The sequence below is a fragment of the Bicyclus anynana genome, chromosome 22 (assembly GCF_947172395.1).
Source record: "Bicyclus anynana chromosome 22, ilBicAnyn1.1, whole genome shotgun sequence".
NCBI lineage: Eukaryota > Metazoa > Arthropoda > Insecta > Lepidoptera > Nymphalidae > Bicyclus > Bicyclus anynana.
The window spans coordinates 8,552,961-8,578,467 of NC_069104.1; the positions used below are offsets into that span (position 1 = coordinate 8,552,961).

The following is a 25,507-nucleotide window of genomic DNA, read 5'->3' on the forward strand; positions in this document are numbered from 1 at the left end:
AGAAATCAGAATTAGAATAGATTTTTGATTAAAATAACGTTACAAAAATTTCGTTCTAAAATTTAGTTTGACATTGCAATCGTCGCGTTTATAACAGTACAGAATAACCTCCTAAATATTAATTTACTCTTTGATAACCTCAGATTAAACATACGATGTGCGTCGTTTGTGGTTCTGTGGTTTGTGATTGACAGCTGAGCTGACTTTTTCATTATAGGTTAGTTGTCTATGGTGTGAATGTGAGGTAAAAATAAAAAAATGCTATAGTTTTTTGATTGCTGATTGGAATTGGATTTGCTTACATTTTTGTGTTTATTTTGTGAATTCGGAATTTTCTGAAAGTAGTGTTTTTATTGTTCAAGCGAGGTAATTCTAGAAAGCAGTAATTGTATTGCTTAACCAAAATGGAAGTCCTTTAGCTATTTTACTCGAAATCACTATAACTATTTTTAATCATGTGGAAATATGTTACGCGTCGTATCAGAGATACATTTGAGAGAGGTGCTAATCATTTCGATAAACGGCATTCGGCTGTGATAAATACATCAAAGAATAATATACACGAAGAGAAAAACAAAAATGCGAATTCTCCGTGTTGTTGGTTTACACCTAGAAAGTGTTGGAGCAGTTATCAAAGCGAAAACGACACTAACAACAAACGATGGAACTTTGAACAACTGAATCGCACTTGGATCGGAGCCATAACATGGGTAAGATTATTTTTAGACTGTTTCGATTGGTTTCATAGCTTTTTCAATAATTTGTACCATAAAGGTCAGGAAAAGCTTTGTTATGATCTATTAACCAAGGTCAGCTTGTTTTGCTGTTTAAAAAAAGAATTGTTGTTATGCTGTTCCATAATAAATGTTGAAGTTCAACATACCACCAAGTGTGGTGTCCTTCACGTTTAATCCCTTCACACTCACATTTCACTAAAAATCAAAAGAAATATTTGGGTAAACACTACACTATCATTACATCCATCATAGGATTAATGTTTCAAAGTCAAAGTTTCTTTATTTTGAATTGTCTTAATACATTTGTTATTTGGGTTAGTCATGAGTACCTCAAATTATTTGTGATGCTATAAGCCTTTCAAAAGCTAAGCCTTAAAAAAGGATTGACTACAAATAAAAGACAACATAAATTTGCTAAAGCAGTTTCAATATTATATTGCCCTATTCAATTGTAAAATCTTACCTGATTGGACAAAATTAATGGATATGTATGATAATTAACATTATAAAATCCCAAAGAATGTATCTCTATATCTTGACTGGACATAATATTTCTTTTTTCTGTAAGTTAATAAGTATGATGACCTAACAACCAACTAAAAATGATCATGTGGTCAGTTTATATTAAGCTTACAACTATCAAATTGGTTTATTTTTTGACTGCATCATTTGCCATGTTTATACTATATGTATATTAGTTTATTTTTCTGATCAGGCCAAATATTTACTGTAAATTTTAACATTTGTTTTTTGTTCACAGAGCAGTGCACTCGTTTTTGGATGGTACACCAGCCAGCTCATACATTTGAAATGTAAAAAGCAATCAAAAATTGACAAAAAGTGCTATTTGCCTAGAATCAGCTACTTACTTCAAATCTTACCTTGTTTGAACAATCATTCTTTGGATACATTAAAGTTACCTTCTCAGTTAGATACCTCATTTCCAAATGTACCTCCTATTGTTCATTTGGTAACAAATGATCATAGTGAAGGTAATGGAGAAACTAGTCGAAGCAGCACCAGTACTGATGCTTCAGATGATTTAGGAGAAGTTCTCAATTCAATTGAGAATAGACTTGGTTTAGCTGCTATAGAGAATGGGCAACACCAAGATGGACTGAACTTACTAAGGTGAATTTTATCATTATCAGAATTTTAACTGGCCAGGCTTCCATATAGGAGAGGATATGTGGAGTTTAGACCCACCACAGTCTTGCAGTGTGGTTTGGTGAGCTTGAGCTATATCGTCACTATGAGATGGTAATGATAATCAAAGTTGGGGTCTCATAGACAATACATAAATTGTTCATAGATTGTGCACTTTCGTTCTTAATCATTCAGTTTACAAACTAGAGTCAAAAGCTTATTCTTTAAAGTATGTGTAATGAACGGTTATGTTTGTTTAAATGAACGTGAGTGAACTTTGGTCTAAGCTTGTTTGATATATTCTCCATAAATACACATTCACAGTAAAGCCAACTATAGTTTATGTTGCATTATGGTAAGGCTTAATTTCAATATGTATGTAGAATAATAAATAAATAAAAAATATACTCATTGCTTTTTAGATCTGCAGCAAACCGTAACCACCCACCAGCCTTGTACAATTTGGGCCTTTGTTATGAACTGGGAATGGGAGTTGAAATGGATGAGAAAACAGTAAGTTTGTTTATATTTATCAAAGTTTCACAGAAAGCCAGAAGACGAAAAAAAAAAACATTTGATGACACACTGATTGAAATGTTTATTCACGTTATATTGTGGCTTATCATAAATTTAATTTACTTTTTCATTGTGATTAATACCAATGATAATAATATGCATAGCCTATTTGTTGTTATCTCAGCAAGCTTTATCTATATAAGTTGTGAGGTTTCAGGCGCAATCTGTGGATCTACTAAACCAATTTTTAAAATTATTGTATTACCACTAGACTCACATAATAATATAAATAAATCGTGCAAAAACTGCTAATCAGATTTGGGGATACAGATAGTTAATTTACTGGTGTAATCAATTTATCAGCATTACTAAATGTACATACAATTTTGTGCCGACTAAATAGGAAATTTAGTTGGCACATTTAATGTTAATCATAAGGTTTTTATCTAATTTGTGCCATCTGTACCATGTACTTGATACTGGCGAGATAAACGGTGTCCAGTTGGCACAAATGAAAGCTAAGAAGAATTGAATTGAATTGAAGGTTTTGATCAAACTAACAACATAGTTCCACAAATTTCTGTATTGATCATGATCAATCCGCCTGCATGATTAGTCCCACCATGCTGCTCTTAAGCAGTGTGGCGGGTTATCTGCAGTATAGTACAGAATATTTATATTTTATTAGGCTATGGAGCTATACCGTTCAGCTGCAGCATTGCAACACCCGGGAGCACTTTACAACCTTGGGATATACTATGGTCAAGGCCGCGGCGGCCTATCTAAAGATAGAGCAACCGCGATACGACTTTTACGTCTAGCTGCCGTACAAGGGCAAGAAGATGCAATCGCAGCATTGAAATCACTGGAGGAGCCGTCAACACCACCACCCGATACTGATATGGACGCTTGGACAAAACAATTTACACATATACATGGTAATATTGTACCAACACATTCAGTTTTGTTTGTGGATAATTTGAACACTTTAAATGCACAAAACTATAACTATGAACCTGTAGTATATTAAATTCATTGACATCCTATAATAAAAGGATGCACAGTCATGTAGAAAATCTTCACTTAAAAACTAGCCAATTTTGCTTTGACAGTTATTGGTAAAGAAAATTATACATAAAGGCCTTTAAATATAGTCCAATGTTCAATACAATCCCAAACACAGCAAATTCAACCTTAAGGATTGAGTTTAAGGTTGAAGTTGCAAATGCGACTAGTTGAATTGAGTGCCAAGAAGTTGTGTTTGGCACTCATTGAGTGGGGATGTTTTTTGGTCGCTGATTGTGCATCCACTTTTAAATAGGAGATCGATTATTAAATTATATTAATCAAGCTACAGTGGTGGTGGTAATTTTTTTTTTGCATTTAAAAATTATATGCTGTAACATCAGGAAGGAGTGTGTTTTTTAGGATTGTAATTAAAATGCTTTCTTTTAGGGTTTAGTTTTATTATTCCTGTGCTTTAGCACACTTTATTTTGAAAAAAAAAGATATAACTATAAGTTTCTTTGAATTAAAACTAAAAATTCTTATAACTTGTAATATTATATTGATAAGACAAAAATAACAACAACAAAATATGTTATTGTTTACATATTTCTTGTCATTCAAATAGTATGTGATAAGATAAAATACTGACTAAATTTTATATTATTACATCAAATAATCTGGGATTATAATTATTTTATCAGGTAGATCTGTTGTAACTATAAATTGTAGTTGCTTACTAGCTAGCTTATGCTATCTAGGAGTGTTGAAAATTTGAATAGTTTTATTTTTTAAGTATAAGGATTGCAACATTTTGAGTGTACCAGACAGTGAATTTTAATTATATAATTATTATCGATCTACAATTTCAGTGACTATAGTTAGGTAATTCGTGAATATAATGAAATTTCATATGTGGTATCAATCAAAAGGTTAACCTCATGTACATGTCTCGCAGTGTAAACTACATTATCAGTAGTATAAAATTATTTCTTTAAAGCTAGGTATACACTATATTCTCTTGCTCAAAATGCCATAAGATTCTATGCAATTGCAGCTGTAATAAAGCAGATGCATTTCATCATTACTTACCTACAGGTCAAGGGCTAACTTATAAAGTGACATGGCAAGAAATTTCGTACTACCCACTTATATTTATATACCGAATTCAATAAATAACTATATTAGGACAGAACACACATTGCCATCTAACCCCCAAAGTAAGCTTAAAGCTATTCTGCCTATAAAAGTACGACGAAAACAAACAGTCAATATTCTCTTTCTCTCGGACCACTGTCTAGTGTAGATATATAAATAGTATTTATGTGACAACTGTACCATGTTATGTGCATTACAATTTTACCAACCAATTGCAAATTTGCAGCCAGTTTGAATATAGTGAATAACCAGCTTGATTTTAAAAAAAACTGTGTAACAGTGTTTTGAAATAAAAGTCTTGTTTTGTAATATTATGCGTTTTAATGAAACCAATTAATCGAGAATCAAGCTTACTTAATTGTAATATATTTTCAAATCTGATTTTGTTGCAAAACAATTTGCAATGTTACATTTCTTTACATAGAAACAAGATAACCTAAATAATTAGGTCCAACACACTTTCACACAAAAAGTATAAAGTAAATAATTTGTTTGCACATTAAAAATAATATCTACAAATTACAATATAGAAAAAACATTAAAGGGAATGAAATATTACTTAAATACCAACTAAGAATATTACTAAAAATACAAACAACATGGCGAAAATTGTACAGATTACAGAGAAATCCCATCAATGTACCTGGAAATAAAATAAATTACATTTAAAAATGTGCAAAAAGATACAAGAATCATCTCATCATACAAAAAGGGAATGCCCATCTCCTGCCGTGGCTCATCTTAACCACTCTGCAATAATCGATGCAGCAATGCGAGATGTGATGATGGGATCCTGGAGAAATCCAGGGGAACTTCTAAAAATCATAGAGATGACATTTATGAATATTTTTATAATGTATTTTAAAGCACTACAATGTAATGAAGGTCTGGAGATGGAGATGAAACAGATGAGGGAACTCTTGAACGGTTAACAGTAGCTATCTTGTTATTGGACTCAATTTGTTTGTATTGATGAGAACCTATCACCTAGATGGGTTTCATCTTTGTGAATATAAGCTGTGATGATATCATAAAAAAAATACGAAACATAACGTGATTCAAGAATTTTTAAAATTCAACCCATTAGATTAACAAGCTATAAATACGTAACTCAAAATACCGTCATACGTCGTATACAAAAATATACATACATATCATTCATAACATTCGTATAATATGCATACATAACGCACACACGCACATCTCGCATTAGTAAAACAACCATAGGTATTAAGTCAGTCACAATTAAACCTAGTCAAAGTGCAGACGTATTTTCTTCGGAACATCTCGACTACCTGCAGGCGGAGAATTCAACCTTAACAAGTTCATCACAACCCATAAAGTGGTGAAATAGGGGTTGAAAGTTTACATTGATTTGAGTGAAGCGAGGTTGCGTTGGGTGTACCGTACCTGTCAGTACTTGCGCGCGTATTCGCGGCCCGACGGGTACCGCTCGGGGTAGGCGGCGGGCGGCTGCGGCGCGGGGTAGGGCGGGTAGCGCGGCTCGTACGTGCCTCCGTAGCGCGGCTCGCCGCCCGCCCACGGCTCGCCGCCGCCGCCGGCGCCCCCGCCGCTGCTCGGGTTGCCTGCAAATGGATGGAACATTTGTTTATTACAAGTTTATAAGCATTTTATTTATGAACTCATACAATAGGCTACGCGCCTGTATCGCCATGGAGGTTATATATATTAGTATATTAATATGAAGGGGACGATTGCATTGGTATGTAGATTTATTCACTTTACTGATTATAATAATTGTATATGGATATAAAATAAAAGCTTAACAAATAGATGAAGCGGTGTGGAACGAAGAACTGGTTAAGATTTAATGTCTGGGCGAAACAATATCTCCACGCGGTCAAGGGAATTCTAAATATGAAAGTAATCTGGAATGTGAATGTAGATGGAGATGTAGATGGCCTAACCTAAAGTGGGCGAACGAAAGAGTTCGTTCGCCTCACCTGCTGTACAAAAATAAGACGATATTTAGCATATAGGCAGTTTAGATTCCTAGAAACTCTAATCACATTTTTGTTTGTGAAAATAATCTCGTAATTTTAATATTTCTATAAAACAAAATTGTATTTTTATCACGTCACCGCAAACGCCAATCATAAACTGTGACGTCATTCGCTACAAGGCATCGGTTTGTGATTGGCGCTTGCGGTGACGTGGTATATCACATCCCTGCAAACGCCAATCACGCTGTTATCTCTATGAATGACGTCATTTGCTAATGTGTTGTGTTTCGGCGGCAAAAATTTAGCGTAGATATTTTTTCATTTATACTAAATTTTTTACTGGTTATTATTGACGGGACAAAATAAAATATATTAATATATAAAATATATTATAATACTTCCATAATTCAGTTTAAACACTGTTTGCAAGAGGGAAGTAGCCTATTGTTATAGAATAAAAAAAAGCATTTAAAATACGTGACGATCATTTTTCAAGTGGCATAATAGTATTCTGTCCCATGACGTTAGAAGAAGAAAGAGGTAGACAGGTTACATAAACCACATTCGATGTTTACAACTTGCACACAAAAAATATTTTATTTTTCTGAAATACTGTGATAAATATAATAATATATATATAGATCATAAATAGATCTACTGTGTGCTCTGACTAATTACATAAGGACTAGTATCGCACCCGATTTCAGGAACAAAACTGTCTGCCTTTTTGAGGAAAACGAGCTTAGATTAGGTATATAATGGATGGAGAAGCGACGAACATGACTCCAACTATGAAACATATATTCAGGCAGTTTTTAAAATCGCATTAGATCGTTGATTATATAGTTTGACAGAAAAGTCCCGTCTAGCGAGTCAGGTCCTTATGTAATTAGTCTGAGACTGTGTGTACTCATTGCTGTCTAAATAATAATACCTTTAATACCTTTAGAAGGTGCCGGCGCGTCAGGGTACCGGTTGGAGGTGTTCCAACTGCGTGGCTCTGGCTTGCCCGGGGGAGACGGCCGGTACGAGCGACTCTCCCGCGCGTCGTACGATCGGCTGTAAAATGTTATCATCATAATTGTTCGTCATTACCAACCCATATGCAGCTCACTGCTGACCTCGAGTCTCCTCTCAGAATGAGAGGGTCTAGGCCAATAGTCCACTACGCTGGCCCAATGCAGACTGGCAGACTTCACACACGCAGAGAATTAAGAAAATTCTCTGGTATGCAGGTTTCCTCACGATGTTTTCCTTCACCGTTTGAGACACGTGATATTTAATTTCTTAAAATGCACACAACTGAAAAGTTGGAGGTGCATGCTGAGAACCGGATTCGAACCCACGCCCTCCGGAATCTGAGGCAGATGTCATATCCACTGGGCTATCACGGCTCTCATAATTGTTAGCTTAACTCAATGGCTCACTACAGGGCCAGGCCTCCCATATAGGATAATATGGTGCTTAGTCCTCCATGAGGATATGCAGGCTTAGGGTGATAATGTTCTGAATTTACCAGAACGGACATGTTGATTATTATTGTAAAAGGAAACCCTATACTACAGACTTAGGGTTAATAATCGCTTGCCCATGTCGAGTTGTTTACCATTTGAGATAAGAATTTTTACAAGTTAGCCCTTGATTACAATCTCACCTGATGGTAAGTGATGATGCAATCTGAGACGGAAGCGGGCTAACTTGGTAAGAGGAGGATGAAAGTCCACACCCCTTTGGTTTCTACACGACATCGTACCGGAACGCTAAATCGCTTGGCGGTACGTCTTTGTCGGTAGGGTGGTAACTAGCCACGGTCAGCCAGACCTGAACCAATTAAGAAAACCTTAATCGGCCCAGCTGGGGATCGAACCGAGGACCTCCGTCTTGTAAATCCACCGCGCATACCACTGCGCAACGAAGGCCGTCAATAATATAAAGGGGAGCTTTTAATAAATTGTATACAAAATACATACATAAACAAACATTTTTTAATAAAACTCACCTAGGCTCCTTCAATCTGGTGCCAGGAGGCATTTGTTGCCTCGTGTCTTCATTTGTGCTGCCATTGCTGGGGTATTTCATGTTACTTGCTGAAATAATTAATAAATTTATTAGAATTACAAGAGACAGAATAAAGTCCATATAACGTCAAACTCGCTAAAGCGTCGACATCACATGGGTTTCATTGGTTGAGCTTGCTTTCCATACAATGATGATTTATAGGGTTACACCCACTCTCTATAACCACAATTAAGTAATAAAAAGTACCTTTAATGTTGCCAAATTTAGTGAAAACCACACAGCTGTCTATGTTCTTTTGTCGCTTTATTATCATAGCCCGTAATAAACTTTCTAAGAAATTCGTTCTTTTGTTTACAAATTGGGATGATCATGACTAATAAGTAGAAGTCATGGACTTAATACGTAATCATATTCTTAGTTGTTCACTAGTAAAAGAAAATCACTGTATTGACGAAAAAGTTTTACTCATACACCTTTCTTCTTTCCATATAACGACCACTGTCTATAACGTCATAATATGTAGTCCCTTTAGTGTCGTTATAGAGAGATTACATTGGATTACATGAAATGTTTTTTTTTTGAGTAACTTGATTGTTTTGCGACGTCACAAAATGTACGACAGCGTTTTAGACGTTTGGAAAATTTGAAAAAATACATGATTTTTAAATTAAGTTTTCTGAGAAATCCATTTTTTTCCAAATTTCTAAGAAAAATATAAATTAATATTTCGGACCCTTATTCCATGTACTATGTGAAATTAATATTGTTTATATTAAAATCGATATGAGTCGACTATCCTATTGACATAATTATTATAGCTTGGTTGATGACACTTCCATTATATCCAGGCGACGGGGGGATTTCACGCGGGTGTGAAATCGTGCATGAGGAGAAGTGAGGTGCATCAGTCGTGGGTTTTTTATTCATCGCTACACGCCCCCCGGCCCGCGCGGACCATCGGGGGCGTTACGAACGAACTTGCCAGGCTATACTTACAGGAGACATGTCTGGGATAGTCTCGCTTGTAGTCCCGGTCACGTTCGCGCTTGTCGGCGCCGCGGTCGTAGTTGGTCGGTATCTCGAAGCGCGGCGGCGGCGGCGCCTCGAACTGTCCGCGACTAGATGTCTGCAAACAAATTATCACAATCAAACACGATATTCGTTCATCATTAGCAACCCATTTTCGGCTCACTGCTGAGCTCGAGTCTCCTCTCAGAATGACAGGGAATTGGGCCAGTCCACTACACTGGCCAAATGCAGATTGGCAGACTTCACATACGTAGAGAATTGAAAAAATTCCCTGGTATGCAGGTTTCCTCACGATGTTTTTCCTTCATTGTTTGAGACAAGTGACATTTAATTTCTTAAAATGCACACAACTGAAAAGTTGGAGGTGCATGCCCCTGAATCTGAGGTAGAGGCCATATATTTTTAAATAATTTTCCTTAACTCTCGCTGCGGCATTCATTTTTCTGTACTTTCCTCTGGTGCAGTATGAAGTTTTTTGACCTCGTACTAGAACTTTATGTGGTCCGGTATGAGGTCCATAGACCTCCTAACTCTTGAAGACGTACGAGGTCAATTGACCTCGTACCGTAGCGAATTTGTTAAAGAATATGATCCTTTAGTTATGGAATTACTCCATAGCACCCTGTATAGTATACTCGTGCATACCATTTGCGGCGGCGGCGGTCGCTTGTGTCGCGAATAACTCTTGAAGACGCTAGACGTACGAGGTCAATTGACCTTCGCTATTCGCTGCGGTACGAGGTCAATGGGCCTCGTACCGCAGTGAATGTGTTAAAAAATATGATCCTTTAATTATGGAATTACTCCCTATCACCCTGTATAGTGACGGCCTCCGTGGCGCAGTGGTATGCGCGGTGGATTTACAAAACGGAGGTCCTGGGTTCGATCCCCGGCTGGGCAGATTGAGATTTTCTTAATTGGTCCAGGTCAGGCTGGTGGGAGGCTTCGGCCGTGGCTAGTTACCACCCTACCGGCAAAGACGTACCGCCAAGCGATTTAGCGTTCCGGTACGATGCCGTGTAGAAACCGAAAGGGGTGTGGATTTTCATCCTCCTCCTAACAAGTTAGCCTGCTTCCATCTTAGACTGCATCATCACTTACCATCAGGTAAGATTGTAGTCAAGGGCTAACTTGTAAAGAATAAGAAAAAAAAAATACTCGTACATACCATTTGCGGCGGCGGCGGTCGCTTGTGCCGCGAGTCTCGCTCGTAGGCGGGCTCGGGCGGCGGGCTGGCGGCCGGCTTGCGGTACGCGCTGCCCTCGTAGCCGCGCTTACGTCGCTCCTCCTCCAGCCTGCAGTATATGTTTTTACATTACAATGTCAAAGGAGATGGTCCATGTCAGGTCCGCTCTAGTACCCCATATCATTAAAATTTCAAAAATACAAGGATTTTATTAAAATCTAAATAAGTGAATAAATGTAACTAAATAAAAAGAAATAAATAAAATTAAAACCCAAGTTTTTGAGTTATATGAAGATAGCGGCCTTATAGCAACTATGACAAATGACAAACAGCTAACGTCAAATCGACTACTCCAATGAAATCGTCATCATTCCGCCATTATTACCCGTATTAGTTGCATTTCTTGGGAGAGAATGAATATTATTTCGAAAGAATTAAAGTAAATTTGTAGATTTGTATAATCAAAAATAGTTTAAAAAAATATTTTGTTTTAATTCCGCCAGGGTACAATGACTGATCCTGAACTCAGTACAATTTTGGATCATCTCTTTAAGACAATACATATGTTGTTATCATTGTAAAAAAAATACAGACAAAATTGCGGGCGTTTGTTAATTATTTATTATATTATATAGTCATTACAATTATGTGTATTAAATAGTGTGGTGATATATAAAGATACTAACCTTAGTTGTGCTCTCTTCAGTTCCAATCTCTCCAATTCCAGTTTCTCTCTTTCCAGTCTATGTCTCTCGCGTTCTAGGCGTAACAACTCGTTCTTTTCACGTTCAATTTTCTCTCTGAAAAAACAAATTACAATTATAATAAATATTGGTCTAATGTATTTTGGAATAAAAAAATGTCCCGATAGTCAATAATTAAGGTATCAAAAATTCACATTAGAGCACAGGTATTTCAATCTGATGACAACGATCAATCGAATGAAGTTTGTGTGCACAATGTTCGATTAACCTCAATCAACTTTGCCAGTACTGTATTGTTGATATGAGGTACTAAGGAATATTGGGAAGAAACAAAGGACATGTCCTAAAATGGTCCTTTCTTATTTATAATTTATAAGCAGGTCCATAGTATTTTTTCCGGATAGAAGATACAGATTTTAGAATTTATAAAATAATTTTCAGAATTTTTGGAACCCGCATTTATTAGATATTTTTTTTTGTTTAACTTGTCTACAAATTAAAATAGCCAATACAGGAAAAGTGTCCAAACAGCCAATAAAAATAAGTAGAACTGAATTCATATCGGGTGTAAGCTGTCAATGTCATGTAATATTGTAAAATGTCAATATGATACAAGTTAAAAAGAAGCATTAAATCGTAGACAGAGAAGCATGAAACGAAACAATTCCATAAATTGCCTTAAAAACGCATTAAACAAACGCGACTAAGCGAAGATTACTGACAAATTGTCAGGGTGTGAGTTACGAGCATGTTGCCATGATAAAAATTCTCAATTAATGTTGTCAGCTAATGAAAAAATTACATTTTATATAAATGATTAAAAAAAGAATGCGGTTTCCAATATTTTTTTTTATTTTACGCTTTGGCCCCTATATTTTACGCTTTTAAGATGAAAATAATTTATTCTGCTTACTTGATACTCGGAATAAAGGCCCAGCCTCCATACAAACAACAATTGGGACACGATCTTTGGTTATTTAAAATGTTGCAACTTTAAAACTTTTGCTAATTTAACACGTTCGCTGCGACACGAGGTCAATTGACCCCGTACGTCTAGCTGCTTCAAGAGAGACCACACCTCGAACTTTTAGTACGAGGTCAAAAAACCTCGTACCGCACCAGAGGAAAGTACAGAACATACGTACGAGGTCAATTGACCTCGTACGTCTAGCTGCTTTAAGAGTTACTAGGTCGATTGACCTCGCACCATTCAGTAATAAAGTTTAAGTACGAGGTCAAAAAACCTAGTACCGCACCAGAGGAAAGTACAGAAAAATCAGTGCCGCAGCGAACGTTAACAAACTGATAGTTGAGTACCGTTCGGCGCGCAGCTTCTCTCGCTCGACGGCGAGGCGGTTCTTCTCGACGCGCTGGCGCCGCTCGCGCTCGCGCAGCGCCTCCTCGGCCGCGCGCCGCCGCCGCTCCTCCTCGCGCAGCGCTCGCGAGCGTTCGCGCGCCCTGGCCACGTCGCGTTCCTTCTGCAAACGACCAAACTCTAACTTTAAATTCATTCTAAGTAATCTATACTCTATCGTCGTTATCAACCCATATTCGGCGATATATGAGAGAGGTTAGGCCAATAGTCCACCACGCTGGCCCAATGCGGATTGGCAGACTTCTCACACGCAGAGAATTAAGAAAATTTTCTGGTATACAGGTTGTACGATGTTTTCCTTCACCGTTTGCGATACGTGATATATGTATAATTTCTTAAAATGCACACAACTGAAAAGTTGGAGATGCATGCCTCAGACCGGATTCAAACCCACACCCTCCAGAATCGGAGGCAGAGGTCATATTCACTGGGCTATCTCTATACTTATAATAAAACTGGTTGAATTCTATACATTTCCCTCAACAAACGTGAGCGTTGCATAAAATATGCCAGCGCCATCTAAAATCTATACTTATAATACGAATTCTGTACATTTTATACATTCTGGACATTGAAGATATTTTGAAAATTTTTGTTGGGGGGCATTAAATCATCGATACTGAAGCTAAAAATATTTTTTTCGATTTTTTGTCTGTCGTCTGTCCGTGTTTGGACATCACGCTGAATCTACTGAATGAATTCAAATGAATCATAATACGGAGAAGGTTATAAGATACTTTTTATTGCGTAAATAAAATGAGAAGGAGGTGAAATACGGGTTGAAAGTTTGTATGGAAAGTCCTTAATTTTTAGAGTTACAGTTTTAACAATTTGTTCATAAATCATGAAAAAAATACGAAAAATTTTTAAAATTCAACCCCTAAGGTGATGAAATAGGGCTTGAAAGTTTACATTGATTTCCACGCGGACGAAGTCGCGGGCGTCCGGTAGCAAATGAAAAAATTCAAATAGCTCTTTTATTCTGAACTAGCAATTAACATTAAAGTTATGTACATAAATGTCCATAATATAGTATACTGATGTTAGGTGTGTCGACTAACATAGGCCCCTCCACTAACCGTTTCCACCATTCTAGCAATTATCATCATCAAATACAACTGTTATTTTACTTGCTTAGTTTCGTTAGGGACACTTTTTTTTCTTAAATTAATAAAAAGTTTAATCATTATTATTATCCAGCCGGTTCTTAACCACATTCAGTGAATTTGCGGTAATCACATCTTCAGGCAATTTATTCCAAAATTAAGCAAATATTCCTTTAAAAAAAAAAAAAGAAGTACTCTATTACTGAGGAAGTGTTTGAAGGGCTTAAGAGAAGCTCTTTGGCATCCGAGTATGTTATTATATCCTCTCAATTTAGGATTACACTTTCTAGTGAATAATTCTATTAACTCATCATGCAATCGTCATCAATCCATATTCAGCTCACTGCTGAGCTCGAGTCTCCTCTCAGAATAAGAGAGGCAAGGCCATAAGTCCACCACGCTGGCCCAATGCGGATTGGCAGACTTCACACACGCAGAGAATTAAGATAATTCCTCACGATGTTTCCTTCACCGATTGAGACATGTGATATTTAATTTCTTAAAATGCACACAACTGAAAAGTTGGAGGTGCATGCCCCGGACCGGATTCGAATCCACACCCTCCGGAATCAGAGGCAGGATCATATCCACTGGGCTATCTCGGCTCATGCGATGCTATGGTGGAATAGTAGGCTGACAAACTGTTAGCTTTGATAAAATGAAGTAAGTCTGGCTATTGCAGTCACTCACCCATATCCGTGAAAACGATAGCACTTCCCGTGCAGGAGAACGCCTCGTCTCGCGACTCCGTGAACTACGCCTGGCTTTGTCCTGTATGAAATACAAAAAATTGTATGATTATTACACTAGTGAATCATCATCATCATTATGAACCCACATTCGACTCACTGCTGACGAGTCTGCTCTCAGAATGAGAGGGGTTCGGCCAATAGTGTACCACGCTGACCCAATGCGGATTGGCAGACTTCACACACGCAGAGAATTAAGAAAATTCTCAGGTATGCAGGTTTCTTTACGATGTTTTTCCTTCACCGTTTGAGATACGTGATATTTAATTTCTTAAAACCACTAGTGAATGCCTGCGTGAAATTCTTTCACAAATTCTAAAATCAAATGTATTGTAATTTTCGTTTATTTTGTCTGTCTGTCCGTACTTTTGTTCACTGAACATCACGCTAAAACTACGGAATGCATTCAAATTGCCGCGGGCGTCCGCAAGTATAGAATAAGTTGATTGATGATTTTTTTATTCATTACAAGTTAGCCCTTGACTACAATCTCACCGGATGGTAAGTGATGATAGCAGGCAACTTGTTAGAAGGAGGATGAAAATCCACACCCCTTTCGGTTTTCTACACATCATACCGGAACGTTAAATCGCTTGGTACGTCTTTGCCGATTGGGTGGTAACAAGCCTCAGCCGAAGTATCCCACCAGCTAGACTAAACCAATTTAGAAAACCTTAATTGGCCCAGCTGGTGATTGAACCCAGGTCCTATGTTTTTTTTTAAATCCACTGCACCAAGGATGTCGTGAAGATTGGTAAGTGGATGATTAATAATGATGTAAACTGACCTTATCAGAGCGGTGAGACTTCTCCCGAGACTGTGACCTGGTACTCTCGGCTCCAGACACGTCACCTTCTTTCTTCACCTTTGGTTCACTACTCTTTTCTACGCCTTCTTTATCATCCTAGTGGGTAATATTTAGGTAATTAATGTGATCAAATCGTCGGTCTAGATGTGATATCTCGTAACTAACAATTCTTGGTAAAAATTGATTTTGATGCAGAAAGCTTCAAACAGCTTTCCCGGTGGTAGCCCGTAAATATTTTGTAGTATGTACATTATAAAATATTTTGTAGTATGTACGTTTTTGGTCGCATAAAACGACTTTTAGTGATACCTATAAGATGTTTCTTGTCTCTCCTGTAAAGTTCGTCAGTTTGCATGTATGAGCTATCACATCTAGACCGACGAAATAATAATTGAACATTTGTTCAAAACATATTACAATTAATTCATAGAATGATATAATTTAAACTAATTTTATGAAAGCAAGGCTGTCTGTCTGTCTGTTACTTTTTAGTTACAGGACCTTGGATTATTACACTATTGAATCATCATCATTATCAACCCATATTCGGCTCACTGCTGAGCTCGAGTCTCCTCTCAGAATGAGAGGGGCCAATAGTCTACCACACTGGCCCAATGCGGATTGGCAGACTTCACACACACTCACAGAAAATAAGCAGGTTTCCTCACGATGTTTTTTCTTCACAGTCTGAGACACGTGATATTTAATTTCTTAAAATGCACACAACTCAAAAGAGCATATCCTAGTTAAAAACCACATGCACGCCACTGCTCAACAACTGTGAGCTCAGAAGAAATAAAGCACTAAAAAAATACTACTATGTGATAATTTTTCTGGACCACAATATAATGCCAAAGGCCACATGGTATATACTATATAGTCTGGCAAGTGCATTGATAACACGCCACTGTAATGCGGGCGACGGGTGGGTATGAAATCGTGCGCGCGGGAAAGTGACGTGCATCGTCGTTTTTTCATTCACCGCACACGCCCCCGGCCCGCGCGCAACATAGGGAGTGTTAAAAACGAAGTTGCCAAGCTATATTTACGCTACTGGTTTGGGGAGTAATGAGATGCTTACTTGGCCTTCTTTAACTTCATCCTTCCTGTCCTTGCTGGTTCGTCGTTCAAGTCGACCGGACGACGGCTGACGGCGCGTGGACGACTCCGATTCTGATTTAGCCTTCTCCACAGATATCATACGCCCATGTAGTTCTGTCATAACAAAGTATGTTAAATCAATTGATTATGAAACACGGCTACAACTCACGTGATATTAGGTCGGAGTATGCCCGACAGTTTGGATCGTGCCGCGATGCAAGAACCAGCTCATGACTAAGGGCCCCGTATGTGTTCGAAACTAGTCAGGCATACTCCGACCTAATATCACGTGAGTTTTAGTCGTTTTTCATAATCCATTAATATGAATAACACTCACGATGGTTTACATTCTAAAATATGTTAAATTTTTCATTTTATTCATTATTAACCCATATTATAGCCTAAATAGCTCAACAGTAAGAGCGGTCGGACTCATCACTGTGGGTGGTGGTTCGATTCCTGCCCTGTTGGTCTATTGTCGTACCCACTCCTAATACAGTCTTTCCCTACTAGTTGGAGGGGAATGAGAATGTTGGTTATATTGAAAAATAGGGCAAATATTCTTTAATAAAAATAAAAAAAATATTCGGCTCACTGCTGAGCACAAATCTCCTCTCAGAATGAGAGGGGTTAGGCCAATAGTCTACCACGCTGGCCCAATGCGGATTTGCAGACTTCACATAGAGAATTAAGAAAATTCTCAGGTATGCAGGTTTCCTCACAATGTTTTTCATTGACCGTTTGAGACACGTGATATTTAATTTCTAAAAATGCACATAACTGAAAAGTTGGAGGTGTATGCCGCGGACCGGATTCAAACCTACGCCCTTCGAAATCAGAGGCAGGCAGCGATCATATCCACTGAGTAATCACGGTTGTATGTTAAATCAGTACAATATATTTACTTTAAAAAGAAAATCACAACTTTTATAATATGGCCAATATTATCTTCCCCCTACGATGAGTTGTAATCTTTAAAACAAAATGCAACGCCCGCGGTTTCACCCGCGTATTTTTTATCCCCGTAGGAATACAGGGATATAATATAGTATGTGTTACTCGCTGATAATGTAGCTATTCATTAGTCAAATAATTAAAAAAAACTAGTAACAGTACTGTGAAAGTAAGATTCGAACTACCTGTCCTATGCAGATTTTTGATGCAATTCTCAGCGTCCAGAGCGCTCGCCATCGTCACATACCCGTAGCAGCGGGAGCCCGGCGTGCGAGCGTTGGTCACCACTTTGGCTCCAATCACCTACAAAACGTTACAAAATATATAGCCCTTATTCACTGACTTAATAGAGCCTCTATTCAGAATTTGCATGATTGTCCTTAAGGACAAGGTCCTCCAAGCTTTTCCACAATTCTCGATCTATTACAGAGTTTGCCCTATTGCTCCCTGTCAAGTCTTATTTTGTCCCACCCATCTCTACTTTGGCCTTGCTCTTCTTCACTGACGACTACTATTTATAATGTGACAGAGTACTTAATCTGAACAGTCAGGTTGCCCTTTGACATCAGTCTCATTTTATTAACCGACTTCAAAAAGGAGGAGGTTCTCAATTATGTATGTACACCGATTACTTTAAGACGCCTGGACCGATTTCAAAAATTCTTTTTTTGTTTGAAACGGTATAGTCCCCATTTGGTCCCATTGCCATCATGTCAAGATCTGATGATGGGATCCTGGAGAAATTGAGGGGAACTTTCGAAAATTATATGGGTGTCTAGTGTGTTCGTATACTTTTCCATTTAGTACTTTTAAGCACTACAATTTCATGAAGGTTTAAAATCGATCTGATGATGGAGCCATAAAATAGACGAGGGAACTTCTCGGCGATTTACAGCAGTTACCTTGTGTTTGGGCTTGATTAATTTGTATTAATGAGAACTTTCCACATAGATAGGTTGTGACTGTCATTTAGGGGTTTGGTGATGAAGACCAAGGACAATTAAGGGAACTCCTTAACAGTTTACAGCAACTACCTTGTGTTTGGCCTTGATTAATTCGTATTACTGAGAACTTTCTACCTAGATGAGTTGTGTCTGTTATTAGGGGTCTGATGATGAAGACCAAGGTCAATTAAGGGAACCCCTTAACGGTTTACGGTAGCTACCTTGTGCTTGGGCTTGATTAATTTGTATTGCTGAAAATTTTGTACCTAGATGGGTTGTGACTGTCATTAGGGGCCTGATGTATTCATTTGAGATGAAATTTTACACTAAAAATGGAAAAATAATAAAAATTTTAATAAAAAAAATACAACTGACTTCAAAACCTAAAAACGTTCCCACTAAACTAAAAAGTGAAAAATAACATCATAATATGTTCTACCTGCTGATCAGTATGAAGGCGGTGCTTAGCCGGTGTTGTCTTAATTTAAGCCATTTCTGACAGGACCACATGAAACAACACTGTCTGCAAAATCTAAATCTATAAGATATTCTCACATGGCTGGGAACGTTTTTAGGTCTTGAAGTCGGTTGTATTTTTTTTATTAAAATTTTTATTATTATTATTAATTACAAGTTAGCCCTTGACTACAATCTCACCTGATGGTAAGTGATGATGTAATCTGAGACGGAAGGGGGCTAACTTGGTTTCTACAAGACATCATAAGGCCGGTAGGGTGGTAACTAGCTATGGCCACAGCCTCACACTAGCCAAAAAAGGAAGTTGTTTGCAAGTCCTTAAAGCCTGTGTTCTGAAGTGGATGTCTATCACATAAAATTATGATCTAGCCTACTTATGTGACTAATTAGTAATTTAACTTTAACCTAAACATATAATATATTATTATTATACTAAGATAATGTCCAATAACTTAATGAAATGAAATGAAAATGAAATGAAAATTTATTGTTTTATCAAGTTTACATAGCTGATTGGGCTGGGACCTTCTATTAAGTACTAGACCTGTATCAGAAAGCCCCGCTCTTCCTTAACTATAATATTATTATAATTATAAAACAAAAACAATAATTTCAACATAAATCAAATAATACATAATTTTCTTACAATTCTAACATGCAAAATAAGTGAGAAATAAAAATAAAATTGTGTGCATGAGCATGCGTACAAGTGCGTGTGTGCGTGTATGTGCGTGTGAGTGTGTGTGTGTGTGTGTGTGTGTGTGTGTGTGTGTGTGTGTGTGTGTGTGTGTGTGTGTGTGTGTGTGTGAGTAATTGAAACTGAAATGGAATGTGTATCCAATCTAATATTCCTGTTTATTGTTTTGTCTTAACTAACTCGGAATTTATTTAATAACGTTCAACAGATCTTCGGTTTCATCATAGGTAAGGCCTTGTAACCATGGAGAGAGCTTCCCTTTGCAGTCAAAGTAGTTTAAGGGGTAAATACCCAAAAGTTTATTAAGTCTATTATATAACATACTTGATCGTTTTTTATATTGCATAGCTGCAAAACAAGTTTTGTTAATTATTGTGGTTGTAACGTTGCCGTAACGTCTTTTATTTAAATGATCTGGATTAAAATGAAGGGATTTGTGCAGTTTCAAAGTGGCGTTTAAGATGAATAATTGTCTTACTGTTAACATTTTACTTTCTGAATATAATAAGTCCGTAGGGTGTTGATAGGATTTAAAATATATGGTTTTTAATAAGTACCGCTGAGCTTTTTCAACTTCAACAAATCTTGTTTTAGCAGCTCCTCCCCATAAAGGAATACAATAAGTTAAGATGGGTTGTGCCAAAGCAATATATATTTTGTTGAGCAAGTTAGTCGGAGCAACATATCTTAGTTTCTTAAAAATCCAGTTCAATTTCCTAACCCTATTTGCAACTAGTTCAATTTGTGGATACCAAGACAACTTTTGGTCAATCATGATACCTAGATATTTAATAGAGACTACTTTGTCAATAATAGGACAACCACAAGCTTTACTCGTTACGTCACCGCATTTATGAATTCTTATGCAAAGGTCATTTTTTGGTTGACTATTATTTTTTATAGAGAAACAAATATAATTAGTTTTAGCAGCATTAAGAGTAAGTAAATTTAGATTTAACCATGAAGAAACCAATGCAAGACCTTCTTCAGTCGAGGATGTAACTTCCTTCCAGGTTGAGCCGGAGAACACAATTGCCGTATCGTCAGCGTACGAAATTATTTGAGCATTTTTCAAATTTAAGTTACATAGACTGTTGATGTATACCAGAAACAGAGTCGGCCCCAAGACACTCCCCTGTGGTACTCCATATGAAATATTTGTCTCTTCGCTAACATACTCTCCTATTTTGACTTTTTGCTTTCGATTTATTAAATAGTCCCTAAATAACTTTAAAGGAGTACCTCTAATTCCTATTCCTTCAAGCTTCTGCACCAGAATGGGAACCGAGACGGTGTCAAAAGCCTTTTTCAGGTCCAAAAAGACACATAAGCATTTTTTTCTCAAATCAATTTGGTCAACAATTGATGTTGTTAGGTATAAAATGGCATCTTCAGTCGATTTACCCTGTCTAAAACCGAATTGTGTTTTTGATATTACTTTATATTTATCTAAGTAATTAATAAGTCTTTTATTTATACATTTTTCTAGTATTTTAGATATAACTGGTAGAACCGATATTGGCCTGTAGTTATTTACATCGTCTCGGGCACCACTCTTATGTATTGGCGTTATAACAGCTTCTTTTAGAGGAGAAGGAAAAATACCCCTTTCAAAGCATAGGTTGGCGAAGTGACAAATTATTGGGGATACCACATCTCTGGCCATCTTTAAAAATCTAGTAGAAATATTATCCAGTCCTGTAGATCTATTGGTCTTGAGACTAGAAAGCACACTATTAATTTCTTCAGTTGACGTACTCAATAAGACAAAAGATGACAGTTGAGTATACACTGTATCTGTTGAGTAGGACTTTGACTGACCAGAAATAATATCCTCTGCCAAACCCTTACCAATATTCGCAAAGTAATTGTTAACATAATTAGTTGAGTCTGTAGGAGATGCCTTGACTTTAAGTAAAGCGGTATTATATGTGTTACCCGGAGCTAAGTTAGTTACCCTCTTAATATTTTTCCATAAAGTTTTAGAATTGTTGGAAGATCTTGCTAGTTGTTCCCTGTCATAATTCAGTTTAAGTTTCTTTATAAGATTGTTACAGTGATTTCTATAACGTTTATACGTTATTTTTAAAATTTCATTTAGGGGGTCTTGTTTACACTTAATTTAAGTCTTTCACTAACTATTACGTTTTTAGCTCACTTTATCTACGTGATAATCACGCCTAACTATGGTGATGACATCTGCATTTAATCAAGCCACAGTTAGGTTATTATAAACTCACCTTGCCATGCTTGCTGCACAGCTGCTTCAGATCCTTAGCTCTGGTGTCACCAGACAGCCCACTGACCCACAGGTTGCGAGCCCCTCCTTCCTTACCGTCATCCTTCTTTTCCCTTTTATCATCACCATCTTTGTCTTTATCATCTTAAACAAGTAAATCTTGATTTTAGCACCATCAAACCATTTTTCATCTTTATTTTATTCTTTATTTGTACCATTAATAAATAATTACTAATAGTAGGGGAGTCGAAGAGGGGATTTTAGTAACTCGAGTGCGGCAGATGAACATGAGGGAGTATTCCTTGCATGTTGTTCAGTACCTCCACCAAGTATGAGCCCTTAATATTTGTGGGTGCGATTAGGGTAACGAAAAAAAAAACTAACTTCAAAAATACTAAACCAGCATATCAGATTAAGTTAAGGCAGGTGAGTTGACAGCTAAACGATGTGCATTTTGAAAATCTGACAATTTGAGCGTAACATACTGGAATGGGAGGGTTCCAAAGCTACAAAATAAAACCCTAATATTTCTGGTTGACGCCACAATTGCGGTTAATTTTTTACTTATTGTATAAAATGAAAATTTCTAACAGTGGAATGGAAATTTTAAAATATCAAAATTTTCTTTCATTCTATTAATTTTCCAGAATTTCGCGGTTTCAACTGCGTAGTTCCCATTGTTGTAGGAATATGGGATAAAATATAGGTATACTTTCGTGATAATGTAGCTTTCTCTTGGTGAAGGATTTGTTCAAATCAGTTCAGTAGTTTTGAGTTCAAAAGTTACATACAAAAATACAAATCTTTCCTCTTTAAAATTTTAGTATAGATTATTATATATCACTAAACCAAAATATTTGGCTGTGTAGAGTAGTGGTATGCAGATAGATACCAGCATACTAAAGAAAAGCCAAATTGATCTATACTAAGTACCTATTAACCAAATATTAATTGCAAGACTAAGAGCAATAGAAAAAGCTACCCAGTATTTAAGTAACTAACTAAAACCTTACCTTTTTCATCCTTAATAGTTTTCTCCATATCATTGCTGCAATAAAGAAATACTGTTTTAGTAAGAACTGAATATTGTAATTTTGTGTGGAAATTATCTATTGTAATTTTTTGTGAAATTGTTCAAAATATTATTTTCAATAATATTATTGCAGCACACACATCATCTACAAAGTTTTGCACCAATAATCCAACACGCAGGGATGACACCTTCTCTTCATTGATGTCCAAGTGTAGCAGCAACATCGGAGCTCGCAGCACCCGTTGTGATGCCCGTAGACAGTGGCTCCATCTATGACAAAGCACTGGCCCGTAACAGCTTCATGTTGAACTTCTCAGGGTCTTGACAGATGCCGATGTCCGGGTTGATGCTCGGAGCGACTTCACCGGAGTATGCGACGTCTAGTATCAGTTGCAGCAGCTCGGCTCGTACAAGGAGGTGCAAAACTTTGTAGTGATAACAATTTGTAAATATGAGAACGTTTATATCGTAGTAATAGCTGCAAGACGACGTCGCGACGATCGTTCGGTGTGCACCAACCTAGTGGCAGCAGCTTCGGAGGTTACTTGTTGGTTTTCATTGTTGTCATCGTCGGCTGTAGCGGAGTCCTCCTGCGCGGGGTCGTCGCCGGATGCGGGCGCAGGTTCCTCGCTCGCGTCGTCATCTACGTCAGTGTTAACAATCAGCGGTCAGCACAAGACGCTCGTGTCGAGCGTCCCGTCCTGGTGTCCGTTCTTCTTTGCAAATCATTATACAACGGCTGTATGTTTCTTGTTAGTTTCCTTTGTTGAATAATTTTTCTTCACCTGAAAACTTGATTTGACATTAACACCAGAGCCTCTGACACACGGAGCAATGTTACCTCCAGAGGCCATGTCCACGCCCACATACGGATACGACGCTAGTGCTGGTGATAACTGGATAGATGCAACAAATTATTATGATAGAAGAGCCACTATAGCAATGCTTTGAATATTGATGAGTTCAGAAACTATTAGCCTGGGTAATTCCTCGAGCCCGGTGACAGGATTAAATGTATTGTTTCAGCAAAACCAAGGGCTGAGGAGTTAATAAGTGCTAATTGATCTCCCATTTTGCAAATATTGTCCTTCTCTGGTAAAACTTTCTTCATGACATCCATGTACTGGCAGCAGGCTGGTACTGTTTTTGTCTCCCTATTACTAGTTCTTCCTGTTTGTCCACTCCAGTATCGGCATCACTTCACAATACATATAATTTTTTTAGTTGAATTTTATGAGAACATGAATGTAAATTCCATATTAAATATAGAAACAATAATAATAATAATAATTAACTTCTACCATTTTAGAAAAACATACAATGTGGCAGTTGCAATCATTTCTTTTATGTTGTTAGTAGCATAGTAGTTGCATGAAACAATGTGCATAGAATTTACTTTGTTCGTGGATTAGCTTCAAAACTTACCTTTTTTAATTTTAGCAGTGTTGTCAGTCTGAAATGGAAAATTAAATTTGAATATGCAGTTAAGACAAAATGAGTATAACAGATCTTGTAAAAGTGAGTGAAACAAACAAAAATGTTAGATATTGTGACTATTAAAAAAATAGAACATTGCAAATAGACTATTATTTTTTTATTTGCATAATTTGTAAATAAATAGTAGTTAATAAATAATAATAATAATTACTGCACTGATTTTCATTTTATGCCTAATCAATTTCCATCAGAAATCCATTTGAGCGATTTGTTTTAAGTGTTGGCAAAGTAACATTCACCGTGAAGACATAGAAACGTACCTCTTCATTTAACAGTTCATCATCTCCAATATCTAAGTTGATGCTGTCCTCTGCATCAGTGTTGTTCTCCAACTTGTCCTCAACTTTGACATCTTTTTCTGTGCATTGCTTCTTCGATTGAGTTGCTTCAGACTCCTCTTTGCTCTCACGTTTTCTGCTGACTTTCTCAGATTCATCCACCTCCATTTTGACGTCAGTCTCGGCTGGGCTCTCCTCGACAGTTTTCTCGTCTTTATCTTCTGTATTATCAATTTGTTCCTCTTCGCCCGCTGTATCTTGAACTATCATATCTTCCAAAGCGGGAGTTTCCTCTTCATCCGTCGGTTCCTTTGAACTCTCTATCCGCTTCGCTCTTTTAGACGGAGTCTTCGTTTCTGTAGTACTTAATTCGAACGTAAACGTTTCCGGGTCATGGCCCTCCTCCTCCAAATGCTACAAACATAAATTCATTTTTAGAGGTACCTTTTTCATCTGGTTATACTAATTCTTTGACTAAGTCTTCAAAATAAAATGTTTATTACCTTTGATAAACGTTTTAGGAGCACACCGCGAACTCCGCTCTTGTCTAGGTTGCGTTTTTCTAATTCAGCGCGTAGGTCTATTACCCGAAGATCGTCTAGTAAACGTTTTCGGTCCGACATCGCTCGGAGTTATTTTAAGAAAAATTCTATTTATACTCTAGAAATTACAGTTTTTATTTAACTTGTAAAATCTGGTAGAGCAAATCCCACTTCATGAAATATGAATAGAGATAGAGAAACAAAATGGCGGCCACAAAATCACAAACGACAATGGCGACCACA

At 37.1% G+C, this 25,507-nt stretch overlaps 2 protein-coding genes across 3 annotated transcripts; one reads left to right on the forward strand and one right to left on the reverse strand.

Annotated features, from left to right (window-relative positions):
* The first annotated feature begins 227 nt into the window (after positions 1–227).
* Positions 228–4,871, forward strand: LOC112054930 (uncharacterized). Its single transcript, XM_024094874.2, has 4 exons — positions 228–710; positions 1,498–1,868; positions 2,306–2,396; positions 3,088–4,871. Exons 1-4 carry the CDS (start codon positions 456–458, stop codon positions 3,427–3,429), a joined length of 1,059 nt encoding a protein of 352 aa, XP_023950642.1. The 5' UTR covers positions 228–455; the 3' UTR covers positions 3,430–4,871.
* LOC112054929 (scaffold attachment factor B1) lies at positions 4,861–25,492 on the reverse strand. 2 transcript variants are annotated; one of them, XM_052888369.1, is made up of 18 exons: positions 25,226–25,492; positions 24,705–25,136; positions 24,373–24,400; positions 23,467–23,590; positions 22,928–22,962; positions 21,916–22,058; positions 17,743–17,860; positions 16,584–16,717; positions 15,482–15,598; positions 14,636–14,716; positions 12,782–12,942; positions 11,447–11,560; positions 10,743–10,869; positions 9,542–9,671; positions 8,526–8,613; positions 7,461–7,585; positions 5,973–6,148; positions 4,861–5,205 (listed from the first exon to the last, which is right to left on the reverse strand). In XM_052888369.1, the coding sequence occupies exons 1-17, from the start codon at positions 25,343–25,345 to the stop codon at positions 5,976–5,978; spliced, it is 2,250 nt and encodes a 749-aa protein (XP_052744329.1). In that variant the 5' UTR covers positions 25,346–25,492; the 3' UTR covers positions 4,861–5,205; positions 5,973–5,975. The 2 variants fall into 2 exon arrangements, with proteins under 2 accessions (XP_052744329.1, XP_052744330.1); XM_052888370.1 differs by having other exon boundaries at positions 7,470–7,585; positions 25,226–25,491.
* Between the last annotated feature and the right edge of the window lie 15 nt (positions 25,493–25,507).

Coding starts and splice junctions, on each gene's coding strand:
- LOC112054930 (XM_024094874.2), top strand. CDS start 456: ATGTGGAAATATGTTACGCGTCGTATCAGAGATACATTTGAGAGAGGT. Junction 1,869..2,305: donor GATGGACTGAACTTACTAAG/GTGAATTTTATC, acceptor ATTGCTTTTTAG/ATCTGCAGCAAACCGTAACC. Junction 2,397..3,087: donor TTGAAATGGATGAGAAAACA/GTAAGTTTGTTT, acceptor ATATTTTATTAG/GCTATGGAGCTATACCGTTC.
- LOC112054929 (XM_052888369.1), bottom strand. CDS start 25,345: ATGTCGGACCGAAAACGTTTACTAGACGATCTTCGGGTAATAGACCTA. Junction 23,591..24,372: donor CACTGCTAAAATTAAAAAAG/GTAAGTTTTGAA, acceptor ACACTGACGTAG/ATGACGACGCGAGCGAGGAA. Junction 16,718..17,742: donor CAAAAATCTGCATAGGACAG/GTAGTTCGAATC, acceptor TTGTTATGACAG/AACTACATGGGCGTATGATA.